Here is a 15,592-nt window from a genome sequence, read left to right on the forward strand (position 1 = left end):
AGGAGAAAGTCCTTAATCAGAGAAAATACACACTAAATTCAGGAAAATTGGCAACTTAGTCACAAATGGTTCAGGACAAAAATCTTCTTTATCCTACTCTTGCAGCTCCTCTCTGAACCTTAGCTTTTAAGTAAAAGGTTAAGAAACCCTTAGAAATCTGCTTCTGCTCTAACCACAGGATTCACACTCAGCAGAGACACACAGCAGCCCCCCCGCCCCCCATGCTGACTCCTCCTCTCCAGGAGTCATGTGACCTCAAGACCAGCCCCGGAGTTTGCAGGCCTGATACAAAACAGAATTTCAGGCCCCTTGTTACAAATTTACCGAGAATTTTAAGATGGTGACAGCAGAGAATTCAACCACATGCCCACGGGGCTGGCCTGCGTGGCGTGTCTGCATGGCTCAGCCTGAGTGGGTCCTGCTTCCGAAAGAGGGGAAGGGGGACCCCACCTGAAGTAGCTGGTCCGGCCTATTTTCATTCATTCGTTCCCCCCACAAATACACACCGAGCACCTGCACGGGGCCAGGCACTGGGATCCTGGGATACTTTCGGGAACAAAGCAAAGGCCCCGCCCCCATGGAGCTGACATCTAGCAGAGCAGACAGACAATAAATGATAAACAAAATAAATATATAAATTATACAGCACGTGAGGAAGAAAAGGAAGGGTGAGCCAAGTGGGTCAGGGGAGCAGGAGGGAGTGCAGGTTGCAGAGTTTCGTGGTCTGAGTGGACCCCGGTGAAGAAAATGGAGCAAAAACGTAAAGAGGGCACAGCCTGGGCGTCCCTCAGCCCCAGGTTCTTCTAACACTTGGTGACTGAGGTCCCCTGACCCTGGGACCAGCTCCCCTTGAAGAACACCCTTTCCTATTTCTCAGGGCTCACCCTGCCCACCCACCCCCTCCCACACCACCCGGGGGCATTTGCATCTCTGTGCGGAGTTGGAGCTGCAGGAGTGTAACCCCACGGCCTGGATGTCAGCACCTGGGCTCCGGGGCAGCCCTCTGGAGAAGCAGGGAGGACCGCAACCCCAGAATCCCAAGGCCACCTGGGCAGCCCTCCCTGGGGTTTCCTAAGGACCCGGTTTCCTCCACACTGATAACCACACCGACCTCCTGAAGAGCTGGCTCCAGGCGCCTGAGAGAGACGTACAGCCCAGAGCCAGCTCCATCCTTTACAGGCCCGTCACGGAGCCACAGGAACAGCCCTGGCAGCTTCCAAGGACCTAGAACCAGGATCTAAAACACATCTCGCCACCAGGGGGCAGAGTCCAGGGGCCACTGCTTCAAAACCAGAGGTGGCTAATACTGGAAGCCTCTAGCTCTGCTGAGGATCTAAAGGAAAAGGGCATGTCTGTGGATCCCACCCCCAGTCAGGACATCCCATCCCAACCGGGACATCATACTTCATCCCCTCTCCCCAACTCCAGACATAACCAGCGCTGAGATTTTCTTCCTGTGGGAAGTGTGAGCTCCATGCTTTCCCAGACCACATGACCTTGGCCTACAGCCCCCAGTAGGACCCTCTTTAAGTCTCCCCACATGACAGCCCCAATCCTCAGCTCTCCAACCCCAGCACCACCACGCAGACATCCTAGCAGTCCGTCATGTGTCGACCATCTGGAGGCAGGAACCTGAGTCACCCATGCCTGCCATCTTGGGGTCACGGTCAACAATATCACGGAATTCTGAGGGTCCTGTCTGGCCCCCAGGCTAGGAAGGCCCAAGAAACCAAAGGCAAAGACAGGGGACAACTCATCAGATCCCCCTACAGGTCACGCAGCCGGGCTCTGGGGTCCTTCACTCCCGCCCTGCTCAGCTCCACCCCAGGTCCCTGCCTCCAACACGCTTCCTCCTGGCTCCCGACCCACCACACCACCAGGTTCCAGGTGCACTCCGCACCGATGGGCTTCTTTTTCTGATCTGACTCTGGCTGTCAAGGCTGAGGCAATGCCGACAGTGTTCGTGGTGTCGCCAGACCCTCATGAGCAAGTCTGTCTCTCTGTCTCTCTCTCTCTCTCTCTCTCTCTCTCTCTCTCTCTCTCTCCCTCTCCATCTGTGAGCACGTGACTTCTTTCCTCTGTGTGTCCACACCCCCGTGCTGGAGGCTCCCCCAGGACAGGGGTAGCGTTTTCCTCTTCAGTCTGGAATCTGTCTGAGGCAGATTTGGCATCTTCCCATGGCCCGCAGCCCAGTGTGCCAATCTGAAGGGACTTCGAAGAGGACACGGAGTGACAGGCAGATGGACGGCAGCCCCCGCCCCCTCTCAGCCCTTCCAGGGTTTTCTACGGGTCCCACAGGCCCTGTGTTCACTCCTGTCACTCCACCAGTGGGCCCCCTCGGCCCTCTGAGGCAGCCACTCGGGGAGGGGAGCCTGGCATGCTCGGCCCATTGGGCTCAGCCAGAAATCAGCTTCGATAAAAGGCCAGTGAGAAGCTACGGCTTCTGGCAAGGCCCTGTCCCTTCTGCCACATCCCCGTTTCCTGTGCCTCCCACTGCAGTGCGGCCCCTTCCCGGGTACCCAGGAAGCCCCAGCACAGAGGGTCTTGGGACCTGCCTGGGGCTGCCCCATGACTTCGTGCTGTCACAGGAACTAGAAGACAGTCCTGAGGCCTCGCCACAGGAGGGAGGCCCCCTCTCCCCCAGGCCGTGCTCAGCTGGGGGCTCACCCAAGCGGGGCCCAGCCCTCCTCTCCCATCCATCACCTCTGGCTCTCACACCCCCTTCTTGGAGACAGGGTTTGTGAAGGATTGACAAGCTCTGCAGCCAACAGGGATCCCAGCCCGGGGAAGAGAAGGCAGCAGGTGAGCCGACTGCAGACAGGCCATGGGAACCCAGAGAGAGGAGGAGCGGCCAGGCCTCTGGGGACGCTGCCAGCCTGGCTCGGCCCATGGACAGGGACCCAGTGTGAAAAGCTCTGTCCCAGGGGTGGGTGCGCCCCTGAGCTCGGAGTGGAGCCAATGCTGAGCCTGCAGGAACCAGTGTCGGGGTGCACACAGGGCTAGAGGCAGACACATTTGAGCAGCTCGACTGGGAAGTGAGAAACCCCGGTTGGAGGCGCTGGGGGCCGGACACAAAGTAAAGGAGGAGCCCCATCCCTGACTCAAAACAGCCCTCAGCAGCCGCTGATGCCTGCCCCCATTTCTCCACTAGAGCTCACACCTTCACAGCCTCTCCAGGACCCCCGAGGGGAGTTCAGATGTCCCCAGGGTCCTTCTGGACCGTAGTGATGTGATATTGTGATTTAGGATAAGAAAGACATATTTGGTCTTAGCACCCTGTTTCTGGCACAGAGCTCCCAAAACCCTTGGAATTTCCTAAGTGATGAGGGTGGTAAAGGTGCCTTTTGTTGTATGAATGAGGTGACCAGGAGAGCGAGACCATGTGATTAGAGGGTTGAAACTTTCAGCCCCACGATCCCCCCACTTCCCCAGCCACCCCATCCTCCAGGGAGGAATGAGGGGCTAGAGATTGAGTTTAATCACCAATGACCAATGATTTAATCATTCATGCCTCTGTAATGGAGCCACCATAAAAACCCCACAGAACAAGAACCGAAGCCGTCTGGGCTGGTGAACGCGCACGAGGAGATGGGGGAGAATGGTGGGCCTGGGAGGCACGGAAGCTCCTGGCCCTCTCCCCACTTTGCTCTCTGCACCTCTTCACCTGGCTGTTCCTACGCTACATCCTTTTACAATAACCCAGGAATCCAGGAAGTTAAATGGGCCTCTGGGTTCTGTGAGGCGCTCTAGGAAAGTAACTGAACCCAAGCACAGGGTCGCTGAAACTTCGAATCTATAGCCAGTCGGTCAGCACAACCTGGACTTGTGACTGGCATGGGGGGCGGGGGGCTCGTCTTGTAAGTCTGAGCCCGTAACCTGTATAACTGAGTCTATTCAAGTCCCCTGAGCGTGTGGGAGATGCACCCTCTGATGCATGTCCCCACTTGGACATCGATTCCCGTGTGACTTCAGTCACCGTCTCTCTAGGTCTCACAGTGATGCCATTCAGAGCCCTGCTCAGACTGGCCACTTCTGATTCACCAAGCCAGCCAGGAGCCTCCCCATACACACACTCACACTCACACTCATATACACACACTCACACCCATAGACGCTCACACTCATCTACTCACACACTCACACACCCGCTGTCACATTCACACACTCGCTTATACTCACACCCATACACACACTCCATGGGGCAAGGTAGCCCCACTCTGTCTGAAATAACTCAGCCGCAAACCCCCCACCGTATCCCACCCCCTGAGACGCCACAGGGAGGAAGCTTTACCAAATCGATCATTCCCCCAGGGCATCCTGGGAGGCTGGCCCTAAGGGAAGGTCAGGAATTCCACTGACCAGGAAGAGAGAACCCTGCAGGGTATATTTAGCTCACTAAAAATAGCAGGAGGCGAGAGTTGGGGGCTGGAAATTGTCTGGGAGAACTGGGAGAGCACTGGGCAGGCTGGGGGAGGGGCGGGAAGACAATGGAGGAAAGGAAGGGCTCTGACAGGTCCGGGTGCCAGGGAGAGGGATGTCTGTCTGTCTCCCTTCCCTTGTGATCTGTGACCCAGATGACTCAGCTTTTCTGGATCTGGAGAAGGAGGTTGGATGGTGAGAAAAGCCGCCAGGGAGACTGGGGTGGGGATACCCAAGGATGCGGGGAGCTTGGGAAGACCAACCCCAGGAAGGGACCCAGGGCAGCCAAGGATGACTAACCCTGCAGGTGGGACCAGGCTGCCTGTGGCCCCCCTCCCCTCTCTTCCAGCCTAGAGCCCTCCCAGGTACCCTGAGCCCTGGTGGGCAGGCCCAGACCTGGCTGCTGGGAGCTGGAGTCACACAACTCTGGGATCAGAAAGGCAAGGCCTCGGCCCGGAAACTGGCCTGTGCGGAGGCTCCGTGAGCACTTACCCCCGTGGGCTGCTTCTTGGTGTCCAGTAGCGGGGCATTGAAGCTGGCAGACAGGCTGGGGGTGGCGAGGACCTCCCGGAGTGGGATCTTGGCTTCCCCCAGGAACCTGAGAGGAGGGAAAAGTAGAATCTAGAAAACTAGCCTGTGTCTGGCTTGTTTCTCACCACACCCCTCACCACCACCACAGATGGGGAGCATAAGAGATTTTGGGGGCTAGCAATCTGAATTTGTCCCAGTAACCTGCTTTCTACTGCACTCTCTTGCTAGCCGATAATTAACTCCATTTGTGAAAGAATGTGGGAGACAAGCAGCGGACTCTGTACCTAGGTGAATCAATGTTCCTGAGGCACATTCTTGTGAGCCTTATGCAGGGATGGTGAACCTATGACACGCAAATTCATTTTTTTGGTTGATTTTTCTGTGTTAAATGGCATTTAAATATATAAAATAAATATCAAAAATATAAGTCTTTGTTTTACTATGGTTGCAAAGATCAAAAAATTTCTGTATGTGACACGGCACCAGAGTTAAGTTAGGGTTTTTCAAAATGCTGACACGCCGAGCTCAAAAGTTTCGCCATCACTGGCTTATAGTCTAGTCCAGTGGTTCTCAACCTTGGCTGCACATTAGAATCACCTGGGAATCTTTTTAAAATCCTGATTTCTGGGCCTCATCCTCCGGAAATTCGGTTTCTTTGTTACTAATGTTGTGGCCCCACCCCATAACACCACCACTACGCAAACCACACAGACAAGCTGATCTGCCTAGAACACCAGTCACTTAGGACCCCTCCTCCTAGGCACCCCATCACCATCCCTGGAGGGCCAGGCCCCTCTCCCTGCACCAGAGGCACACCTTCCCTTCCCCCAAGGTCAACTCTGACCCCTTTCTGCCCCTCCCCAGAGGGCCAGCCCTCCACCCCTGTCGGCCTGGGTGCCCCACAGAAGGACTTGTCTTGGCCCTCAGACCTCAGCCATCCACCACGTGGGCGTCTCCTGAAAGCAGGGGCAGTCCCTCAGCACATCCGCATTGCTCCCAGGCCTCAGCAGCACACTGACCCAGTCTGCACAGGCGTCTACACAGGTCTCCTAGAGCTTGGCCAGCAATGATTATACATGAAAACAAACAGACCGTCCTGTCTCTGAGGGCAGCCCATGACGGTCACACCTCACACACCAGAGCCGCATCTCTCACTGAGGGGAGGGGACCCCATACACGATGGGCTCTTAGGAATCAGTAGGTCGCCAGGGAAAACGGTGACGTTCCATAAGCTATGAAAGGGGCCAACAGCATTCCGCAGTGGCAGAAGGACAGCAAGTGGCCTGTGTCCACCGCGGCTGCGGCCTGGTGCTTGCCCGGAACTTCTGCGCGCCTCCCGCACAGCCAAGGCTCTGCCGCGGTGTCCTCTCATCTGCTTTTTCATTTTCTTTCCTCGTGAATAAATAGCACATCTGGTCTCTGTAACAACTGATTTGAATATGGGTTTTTATAATCTCATGAAATGAAATTTTAATCTTGACCTAATTAGCTGATAATTTTTTTATCCTCACCCGAGGCTGTGTTTCATTGATGAGAGAGAGAGAGAGAGAGAGAGAGAGAGAGAGAGAGAGAGAGAGAGAGAAACATTAGTGTAAGAGAGAAACACCTATCAGTTGTCTCCTGTCTGTACCCCAACCAGGGATCAAACCTACAACCTTTTGGTATATGGGATGACACTCCAACCAATGGAACCACCCAGCCAGGGCTATTAGCTGATTTTTAAAACCCACTGCTTACAATGTCACACCCATTAGGTGGAGGAAGGAAGGAAGGAAGGGAGGAAGGGAGGAAGGGAGGAAGGGAGGAAGGGAGGAAGGAAGGAAGGAAGGGAGGAAGGAAGGGAGGAAGGGAGGAAGGAAGGAAGGAAGGAAGGGAGGAAGGGAGGAAGGGAGGAAGGGAGGAAGGAAGGAAGGAAGGGAGGAAGGGAGGAAGGAAGGGAGGAAACTACAAATGTTATTGAAGATGTGGAGAAATTGGAACCCTGTGCACTGTGAGTAGGAATGAAAAAGGTGCAGCCACTGTGGAAAACAGAACAGTGGTTCCTCGAAAACTGAAAAATAGAACTACAATCCGACCCAGCAACTCCACTTCTGGCATTTACCCAAAGAATTAAAATCAGGGACTCACAGAGATATTTGTCCACCCACCTTCATAGCAGCATTATTCACAATAGCTAACAGGTGGGAGCAACCCAAGAGGCTATCAGCAGATCAAAGGATAAATAACATGTGGCAGGTACATACAATGGATCGTTATTCAGACTTAACAAGGAGAGGAATTCTGACATCTGCTACAACAGGGGGATGAACCTTGAGGACATTATGCTAAATGAAATAAGACAGACACAAAGGGGTAAAAAGTGTATGACTCTGCTTACATGAGATACCTAAAGTAGGCAAGTTTTAGAGACAGGAAGTAGAATAGCAGTTATCTGGGGCTGAGTGGAAAGGAGGAAAAGGGGCTAAAATTTCGTGAGTGCAGAGGGTCAATGTAGAGGGACAAGAGCGTTCTAGAGAAGGATGGTAGTGATGGTTGCACAGCAGTGTGAATGTACTTAATGCCACTGAGCGGTACACGTTGAATGGTGTGAGCAAAAAGGGGGCTGTGTAAAAACCTGTGGCCCAGGTCACAGCGGGCATCACGTCCTAGGCCTATGGCTTCCTTCCAGGAAATTAATCTTTACCTCAATGGAGCCCTGCCCCGTGTTCTTGCACATCTAGGATAGCATAACTTTGAAATGTCAGTCATTTTCTTTTCCTACCCTGGAAGGCACAGCCCCAGGCACCAGATCACTAGACCACAGAGCACTTCCTGGTCATCTGGTTCCCCGCATTCCATCTCCATGTGCTGTAAATGCACACTGTCACTCATCCTGTACCCACCAGTCTGAAAGACGTATGTCTCTAATTTGCAGTCTATCCAATCCTAGAGGTTTCCCAACTTTGCTTTCTCCTGCCTCTACCACCAAGGGAGTCCATGCACCTTCCTTATGCTTCCTCCTTTGATTCTAGGTGCATAACAAGGTCTGCAAAATGGGCTTTCCCGGGAGCATTTTCGCAATCCCTTGAGACCTTGCTTCTGGGCATGTCCTCAAAATTTGGCTCAAATAAACTCATAACCCTTTTCTTTGCTGACCCTGGTTAAATTGGTTACGTTTTGTCATGCATACTTTAAGATGCTAAATAAATAAACTAGCTGCTTATGCAAGCTTCTGCACAACAAAACCCCTCCTTTTCCATCCCTCTGGGAACCAGCAGACTCTTGGCCACCTTGCAGTACCCTTGCCAGCAAGGCAATACGCCTGGTGTATGTGCAACACGCATTTTTCTAACATCTCTTTAGAGAAAGGACTAAAAAGACAGATGTTCACTGATACTCATTCTGGGTTCTGGTAGAGACCATGCCAGTAGCGTCACATTTTCTAGGATTTGGGATGGTTTGTGTTACATTCCTTTGGAGTGTGGAGCAGACTTGTACCACAGTTCACTGAGGGCTCTGGAGTGTCTCCATCCCGGGGCCAGTGAGGGGGAGACGTCTGTCCCCCATGTGTGGCCTGAAGTGTCCTTGGGACCCAGGCGCTATCAAAGAGACCAGATTGGTTGAGCACTGTCCCGTGTACCGAAGCATTGCCAATTCGGTTGGCGGTCAGGGCACATACCCAGGTTGTGGGTTTAATCCCCGGCAGGGAGCGTTTGGAAGGCAACTGATGGATGTTTCTCTCTCACACAGTCTCTGTGTCTCTGTGTCTGTCTCTGTCTGTCTCTCTCTCTTTCTCTTGCTCGCTGTCGATCTCTCTCACTGTCTCTCCCTCTCTCTAAGCATGTACTCAAGTGAGGATTTACAAAACCAAAACGATCAGATAGTGGGTATAGAGGACCTGCGCGTCCATGTGACACTGGTGGTCAGAGTGACCCTGTCCCTCACGGGAACACCAAGGCTGCAGAGTGGGGCAATTCCTCTCAGGGGGCCCGCCCTGAGACTGGGTCCCCGAGTCCCTGGGGGGTCAGCCTGGGGAAGCGGGAGGCAGGCGGGCAGAGGAGCAGAGGCAGCAGCAGGCCTGGTCATCAGCCGCACACACAGCAGAGCCAGGCCGCCTCGGCCTCCCTTTCTGGCGCCCAGCCGCCCCCCTCCCCCAGGAGAATTCCAGGAAGAGGGGCAGGAACAATGGCAGGAAATGCAGAAGGAAGGGCAGGCCCCACCCCTGCCAGCCCAGGCACCTCTGGCCACGAAGGACAGCTTGTTATTTCCTCCCTGAAATGTCTTTCTGGGCTATGAAATGCCCCACCTGACACCCCTGCCGTAGACCCTGGAAGTCCCCCTGAGGAGCTGGGTGGCTTCACGGGCCCCCACGCCCCTAGAAGGAAGGGCTGCGGGCAGGCTGCCTGCCCCGAGCCTCAGGAGGGGCTGCCCTGAGTGGGGAGCACAGAACTGCACTGGGGGAGCCGAGGAGGGACTCTATGGGAGGTAGCAGGGGTCAGGGGCTTGATCACAGGAAGCCCTGATGGCCGCTGTTCCTTCATTTCCCAGAGGATGCAGGAGCCATAGCTTTATTCCGGGGGCTTGGGGAGTGGGAGGACCCAAACCCTTGACTGAGAATAGACCCTAGGGCCCAGGCTTCCAAATCAGACATGCCCCACTCTCAGTGGGCACCAACCCATGGCCAAGTGTGGCAGGGGGGTTCAGGAGGGGTCACAGAGGCAGGGAGGGACCTGGGGGCCTGTACAGGCTGCCTCTAGCAGCTCTGGGTGTGTGCAGAGGCCCTGCTGGTGGTAAAGAAACCCCCGTGGGCCTTGACCCCACCCCCTGCACCTACTCACAGAAAAATGCCACTGCTCTCTCAGCCTCCCCAGAGCCCCCTCTCCCCCGGCCCCCATCCCTCGTCATCCCTCCGGGCTGGGCTGGACTGTGTTTCAGCCGCTCCTGGAATGTGGGGGCAGAAGCGTAGGGGCTGAAAGAGCTGCTGCCAACCCAGAAACAGAAGGAGACAGGAGCTGGCACGCAGGAGAGCGGGAGAGGTCAAAGCAATTTCCATATTCACAGGACACACATTTTTCCTCCACGGAAAAAGAATTCATTCCCAAATCCACCATCCACTAGGGCCACTGCCCTGTCGGAGATGGGAAAAGAGCTATGGGGTGGTGGCCTCCAAATCTGAGCCTGAAGTGGGGGGTGGGGGGAGTGCATTAATGTGGCCAAGTAAGTTTATTTTCATGAAGCACAAAGAAATCTAAACAATTTTATTTTAAAACATCGGACCATTTTACGTCATTGTGAAAAGAAAGCATGGGAGGCAGCCCAGATGTCCATTGCGGACGAGGGGTAAATATTTAAATCCAGCGTGGTCCATGCGGTGGACATGGGAAGTACACCATAAGCTTCTCTATGGAAAACCTTCAACACTTTTTTTTAAAAATGTGCAAAGTGTGTGTACAATAAACCACCAATACTTCGAGGAATAAAAAGCACGGACAGAGAGCCTAATCTCATGGCTGCCAGAGACTCAGGAAAAGGGAGAATGGAAAGTTACTGTTCAATGCCTATAGAGCAGCGGTTCTCAACCTGTGGGTCGCGACCCCTTTGGGGGTCGAACGACCCTTTCACAGGGGTCACCTAAGACCATCGGAAAACACATATATAATTACATATTGTTTTTGTGATTAATCACTATGCTTTAATTATGTTCAATTTGTAACAATGAAAATATATCCTGCATATCGGATATTTACATGACGATTCATAACAGTAGCAACATTAGAGTGATGAAGTAGCAACTGTTAGGTCGGAGAGAGCCCAGCATCGGATACATGCAGACGTGTGACGAGATAATGGACTCCCCCTGGCATTTCTAACAGATCAGCATGCCAGACACAGATACTGGCTTCTCCACGACCCCCACACAGATACTGACTTCTTCCTGAATACCTTGCTGACCCCCTGCAGCTGAAACTTCCTCAGCTGAATACCTCAGCTCATGTCCCTGCCCCTCACCCAACCACTGTATAAAAAAAGCGCCCCCCTCCCTGTTGGTGTGGGTACTGTTACTGGTCAACCCACTACACAGTGATGAAACTGGAACTCAGAAAGGCATTTAACCTGCCTGACTTCACACCAGTAAGAGGCAGAGCCAGACTCCGTGCTTGGCCTTGTACCACACCCCAGAGCAGCTGGGACACCTCAGAGCCCATGAGAACAACAGGAAAGAAACAAAAGGAACCCAGCCTAAAAGTTTGATCAGGTCCAACTTTTTAAAAAAATCAAATTCCAAGCTGCATTCATGTGCATGCCTATTAGTCTCTGTATTTTGATGCTTTGGTGTCTGGGGCCAGGGCTAGCCAATTTCTAGAGATAGTAAATTCTACACCTGCAAGTGCAAAGCAGCCAATCCAGAGCCCACACCCCCGCCACTATGGGCTCCCACACTCCAGGGCACTATTCCCCGGCCCTGATCACCCCAGGGAGGTACCACACAACTCCAGACAGCCACCCCCCTCCAGAAGCTGCCGAAATTACTCAAACTAGCCAATCCCCAGCCCTCTTACCCTCCTTGCGAGCCCTTTTCAAAAGAAACCACAGCAAAGGCTCTGTCCATGTTTCCCCTCACCCCTCTGCCTCCTGACTCACCCTGGTGTTTTCCTAGTGGCCCTGCATGGTATGGCCCACCCCATCCTCTAGGTCAGTGGTCGGCAAACTGCGGCTCGCGAGCCACATGCGGCTCTTTGGCCCCTTGAGTGTGGCTCTTCCTAAGCCTTAGGAGTACCCTAATTAAGTTAATAACAATGTACCTACCTATATAGTTTAAGTTTAAAAAATTTGGCTCTCAAAAGAAATTTCAATTGTTGTACTGTTGATATTTGGCTCTGTTGACTAATGAGTTTGCTGACCACTGGGCTACACTATGCACTGGAGTTTTCGGGGGGTGACTGGGAAGGCTGTGCCCTGGGACAGGGAGCAGAGATAGAGCGAGGGTTGGGTGTAGGGTGCAGGTCTGGCAACAGTATATGTATGTTTTGTTCTATTTTTGCAACTACTCTATAATTTTGAAATTATTTCCTAAAAAATAGCTCCAGAAAGGTTTCCATGGGTCAGTTTCTCACTCTTTTTATTTTTTAATTCTCATAGGAGGATATGTTTTTATTGATTTTAAAGAGAGAAGCAGGGCAAGAGGGAAACATCGATCAGTTACCTCCCATAGGCACTCCGACCAGGGATCAAACCAGCAACCTGGGTACATGCCCTGACTGAATGGAGCCTGAAACCTTTTTGGTGCACAGGACGACACTCCAACCACCTGAGCCACCGGCCAGGGCAGTTTCTCATTCTTTACCTTTTAAACTAAGAAAAGGACAAACCCACTAAAATATGTAGACACATTCATCAGTGACTCAGCTGTACCTTCCTCTCAAAGTGTCCGGAGTGACGGGAAAGCCAGAGAGCCCCTGTCCCAGCCAGACACGTCCACACGCACGCACTGGGGGGAGGAGACACCCGTGAGCCCGCCAGCCCTCAACCATGCGTGCCTGGCCACAAGGGGCAGGAAACCAGGGACAGCCGGACATTCCCACCCCCTGAGCCGGCCTGGCCTCTGGCAGCCTTCTCACCAATACCTGATTCCCTGGGGCTGCCTGAGACTCACTCTAAATAGTTTCCCACTTCAATTCAGAGAAAGAAACAGAAACTACTCTGAACGCCAGGGATGCCCTGGATAGAATCCAGAACAAAACCTAGTTTAAAAAATCCTTGGAAAATAAGGGTAGCCTCAGCACTTCCAATTGTTCCAGGCTGAGAACAATGGGGTGGTGGACTATAAATATTCCTGCCCAACAAGCCCCCCAGGATTCCAGAAAGGGGGGCCTGCCAACCTGCGTGCTGAAACCCAGGGCCGAACTTGAGGCCTACGTTCCCCAACTTCTAGCTACAGCAAACCACCTCTCAGCCTCTTTAAATGTCCACACACACACACACACCTGAGTGACTGTCCATTTCTGTGTGGAATGACTCTGTGACAAAGCAACTGACAGGTGGCAAGCATAAAATAGACTGAGGGTTAAATATACAAACCACCATGAATGACTAAGAAAAACACAAGCAACTAAAATATAAGGCTAGGTAACTGGCAGAAGAAGAAATACAAATGGGCAAAAAACACATGAAGAGATGCTCAACTTTACTAGTCAAGGAAACACAAACTATAAGATAACCATTCCCCCCCCCCCCCCCACGGCACTAACAAAAATTAAAAACTGACAGACACTTATTTTCCTCTGTTGGTAGTCATAAATTAGGGCAACATGTTGAAAAGTACTCTGGTAGAATCTGGAAAATGTTACATACCCCTAGCCTTGGATCCAGTAATCCCACTTCTAAAGACCTCTCCAAAAGAAAAAATAGTGTAGGGACATAGAAACATTTGGATAAAGATGTTCAAAGGATAATCACTTGAGAGCCAGAAATTGGAAAGAATCTAAATAGAAGTCAATAAGGGTACTGCGGGCCTGGCCAAGTGGGTCAACGGTTGAGCATCAACCTATGAACCAGGAGGTCACGGTTCAATTCCCGGTCAGGGCACATGCCTGGGTTACAGGCTCGATATCCAGTGTGTGTGTGTGTGTGGGGGGGGGGGGGGAGCAGGAGGCAACCAATCAATGATTCTCTCATTATTGATGTTTCTATCTCTATCTCTCTCCCTCTCCCTTCCTCTCTGAAATCAATAAAAATATATTTTTTTAAAAATAAGGGTACTGTGGTGGGGGTGAAGCCTGGTGCACCCACTTTGTGAACTACACACAGCCATTTAAAATGGGTTGATCAGTACACCTTGATGAAAAGAGTTCATGATGAGGTGACGAAAAGCCAGGTGCAGATCAATATGTCGAGCACAATTCCATTTTTGTGTAGGTAAATGTATACACATGTATGTAAACAGACACTCGCATTTGCTTAGGAAAAGGGGAGGGGATATTTCCAAACAATGGACACCACTGGAGGGAAGGGGAGGATGGGGAGTGGGTGGGAGAACTTGCACTTTTCCTTTTATAACTATGTTGTCCTCTTACTCCTCACCTGAGGATATTCTCTCCGTTGATCCTTAGAGTGGAAGGGAGGGGGAGAGACAGAGAGAAAGAAACATCGATGTGAGAGACACAGCTATTGGTTGCCTCCCACACGCATCCCAACTGGTGCTGGGGATGGAACCTGCAACCCAGGTACATGCCCTTGTCCAGAATTGAACCTGGGAGCCTTCAGTTCTTACCACTGAGCCAAAAATGGAGCTTACTTAGCCTATAAAAATACTTATAATTTTTAACTTGTGTGGGGGTTTTTAAGTTATCCATCTATAATATAAAAGCCTAAGTGACTGGATGACCATTCAACCATTCGACCAGTAGCTATGACACGCACTGACCACCAGGGGGGCAGACACTCAATCCACAGGCATGGAAACATGGAACAGACTGATGAATCTTAGAGGGAAGGGGAGGGGGGGGGGGTGGGAAGAGATTAACCAAGATCTTATATGCATACTAGAGGCCCAGTGCACGGATTCATGCACCGGTGGGGTCCCTCGGCCTGGTCTACGGGAATCAGGCCAAAACTGGCAGTCTGACATCCCCCAAGGGGTCCCAGATTATGGGAGGGTACAGGCCAGGCTGAGGGACTCCACCAGTGCATGAATCTGTGCACCAAGCCTCTAGTTTTTAATAAAAGAATATGTGTGCATATATGTATGCGATACGTTGGTGCACACCAGGTACAGCCATGTGTCCACATGGGGCATGGGTATAGTGCAGTGATGGCGAACCTTTTGAGCTCGGCGTGTCAGCATTTTGAAAAACCCTAACTTAACTCTGGTGCCGTGTCACATATAGAAATTTTTTGATATTTGCAACCATAGTAAAACAAAGACTTCTATTTTTGATATTTATTTTATATATTTAAATGCCATTTAACAAAGAAAAATCAACCAAAAAAATGAGTTCGCATGTCACCTCTGACACGCGTGTCATAGGTTCGCCATCACTGGTCTAGTGTCATATTCACACATAAGTGTGGCTTATGTATGTGCCTCTATATAGATCCTGCCACTACCAATAGTTCCCACGTACTGAACAACTACAGCGTGCCAAGCATCAAGTAGGTATTTGACATTACCTCATTTAAACGTTACAACAACCTTGCAATGTAGGTACTGTTATTGCCATTGCCCTGATGAGGAAACAGAGGTTCTGAGAGGTCCAAGTCACAGACGGCACCAAGAGGAGATGCACTACTGAGAGTGGGGTCCCTGAGAGGAGCCCCTGACCCTTCCTCTCATTCTACCACCCCTGCCCTGCTCAGCTCTGGTGGACAGCCTGGGGGACTCAGAGCACCTGCTCCCGCCAGGCTGGAACCCCTCGTCCACATTGACACACTCCAGGCGTGAGTGACAGGCACTGACTGGCCCGCCCCTCCCCCGCAGGTGCCTCTGTCACCCGGCATTCTTGCACGGGGCCCTCTTATTAAGAGGACTGAGACTCATGTTTAGCTCCTTCCTGAAAATGCCCACATTCCCCTGTGCTCCCAGGAAGCACCAGGACACCCCCACTTCTGCCAAGACTTACTCCAGGCTCAGAGACAGCCCGACAGGAGACAGCCACCTGAGCCA

The 15,592-nt window shown here is 52.1% G+C and overlaps 1 protein-coding gene across 4 annotated transcripts in view; it reads right to left on the reverse strand.

The window, feature by feature from the left end:
- DYSF (dysferlin) overlaps positions 1 to 15,592 on the reverse strand; it is a gene marked incomplete at its 5' end in the record, with an annotated part of 186,782 nt that overhangs the window by 152,030 nt on the left and 19,160 nt on the right. For all 4 annotated transcript variants that reach the window (XM_081100952.1, XM_081100950.1, XM_081100951.1 and 1 more), the window contains one exon: positions 4,912 to 5,017. In XM_081100952.1, coding sequence (XP_080957078.1) covers positions 4,912 to 5,017 — 106 coding nt within the window. The remainder of the gene's footprint in view (positions 1 to 4,911; positions 5,018 to 15,592) is intronic.

Source organism: Myotis nattereri, assembly GCF_964212035.1.
Source record: "Myotis nattereri genome assembly, chromosome: 10".
Taxonomy (NCBI): Eukaryota; Metazoa; Chordata; class Mammalia; order Chiroptera; family Vespertilionidae; genus Myotis; species Myotis nattereri.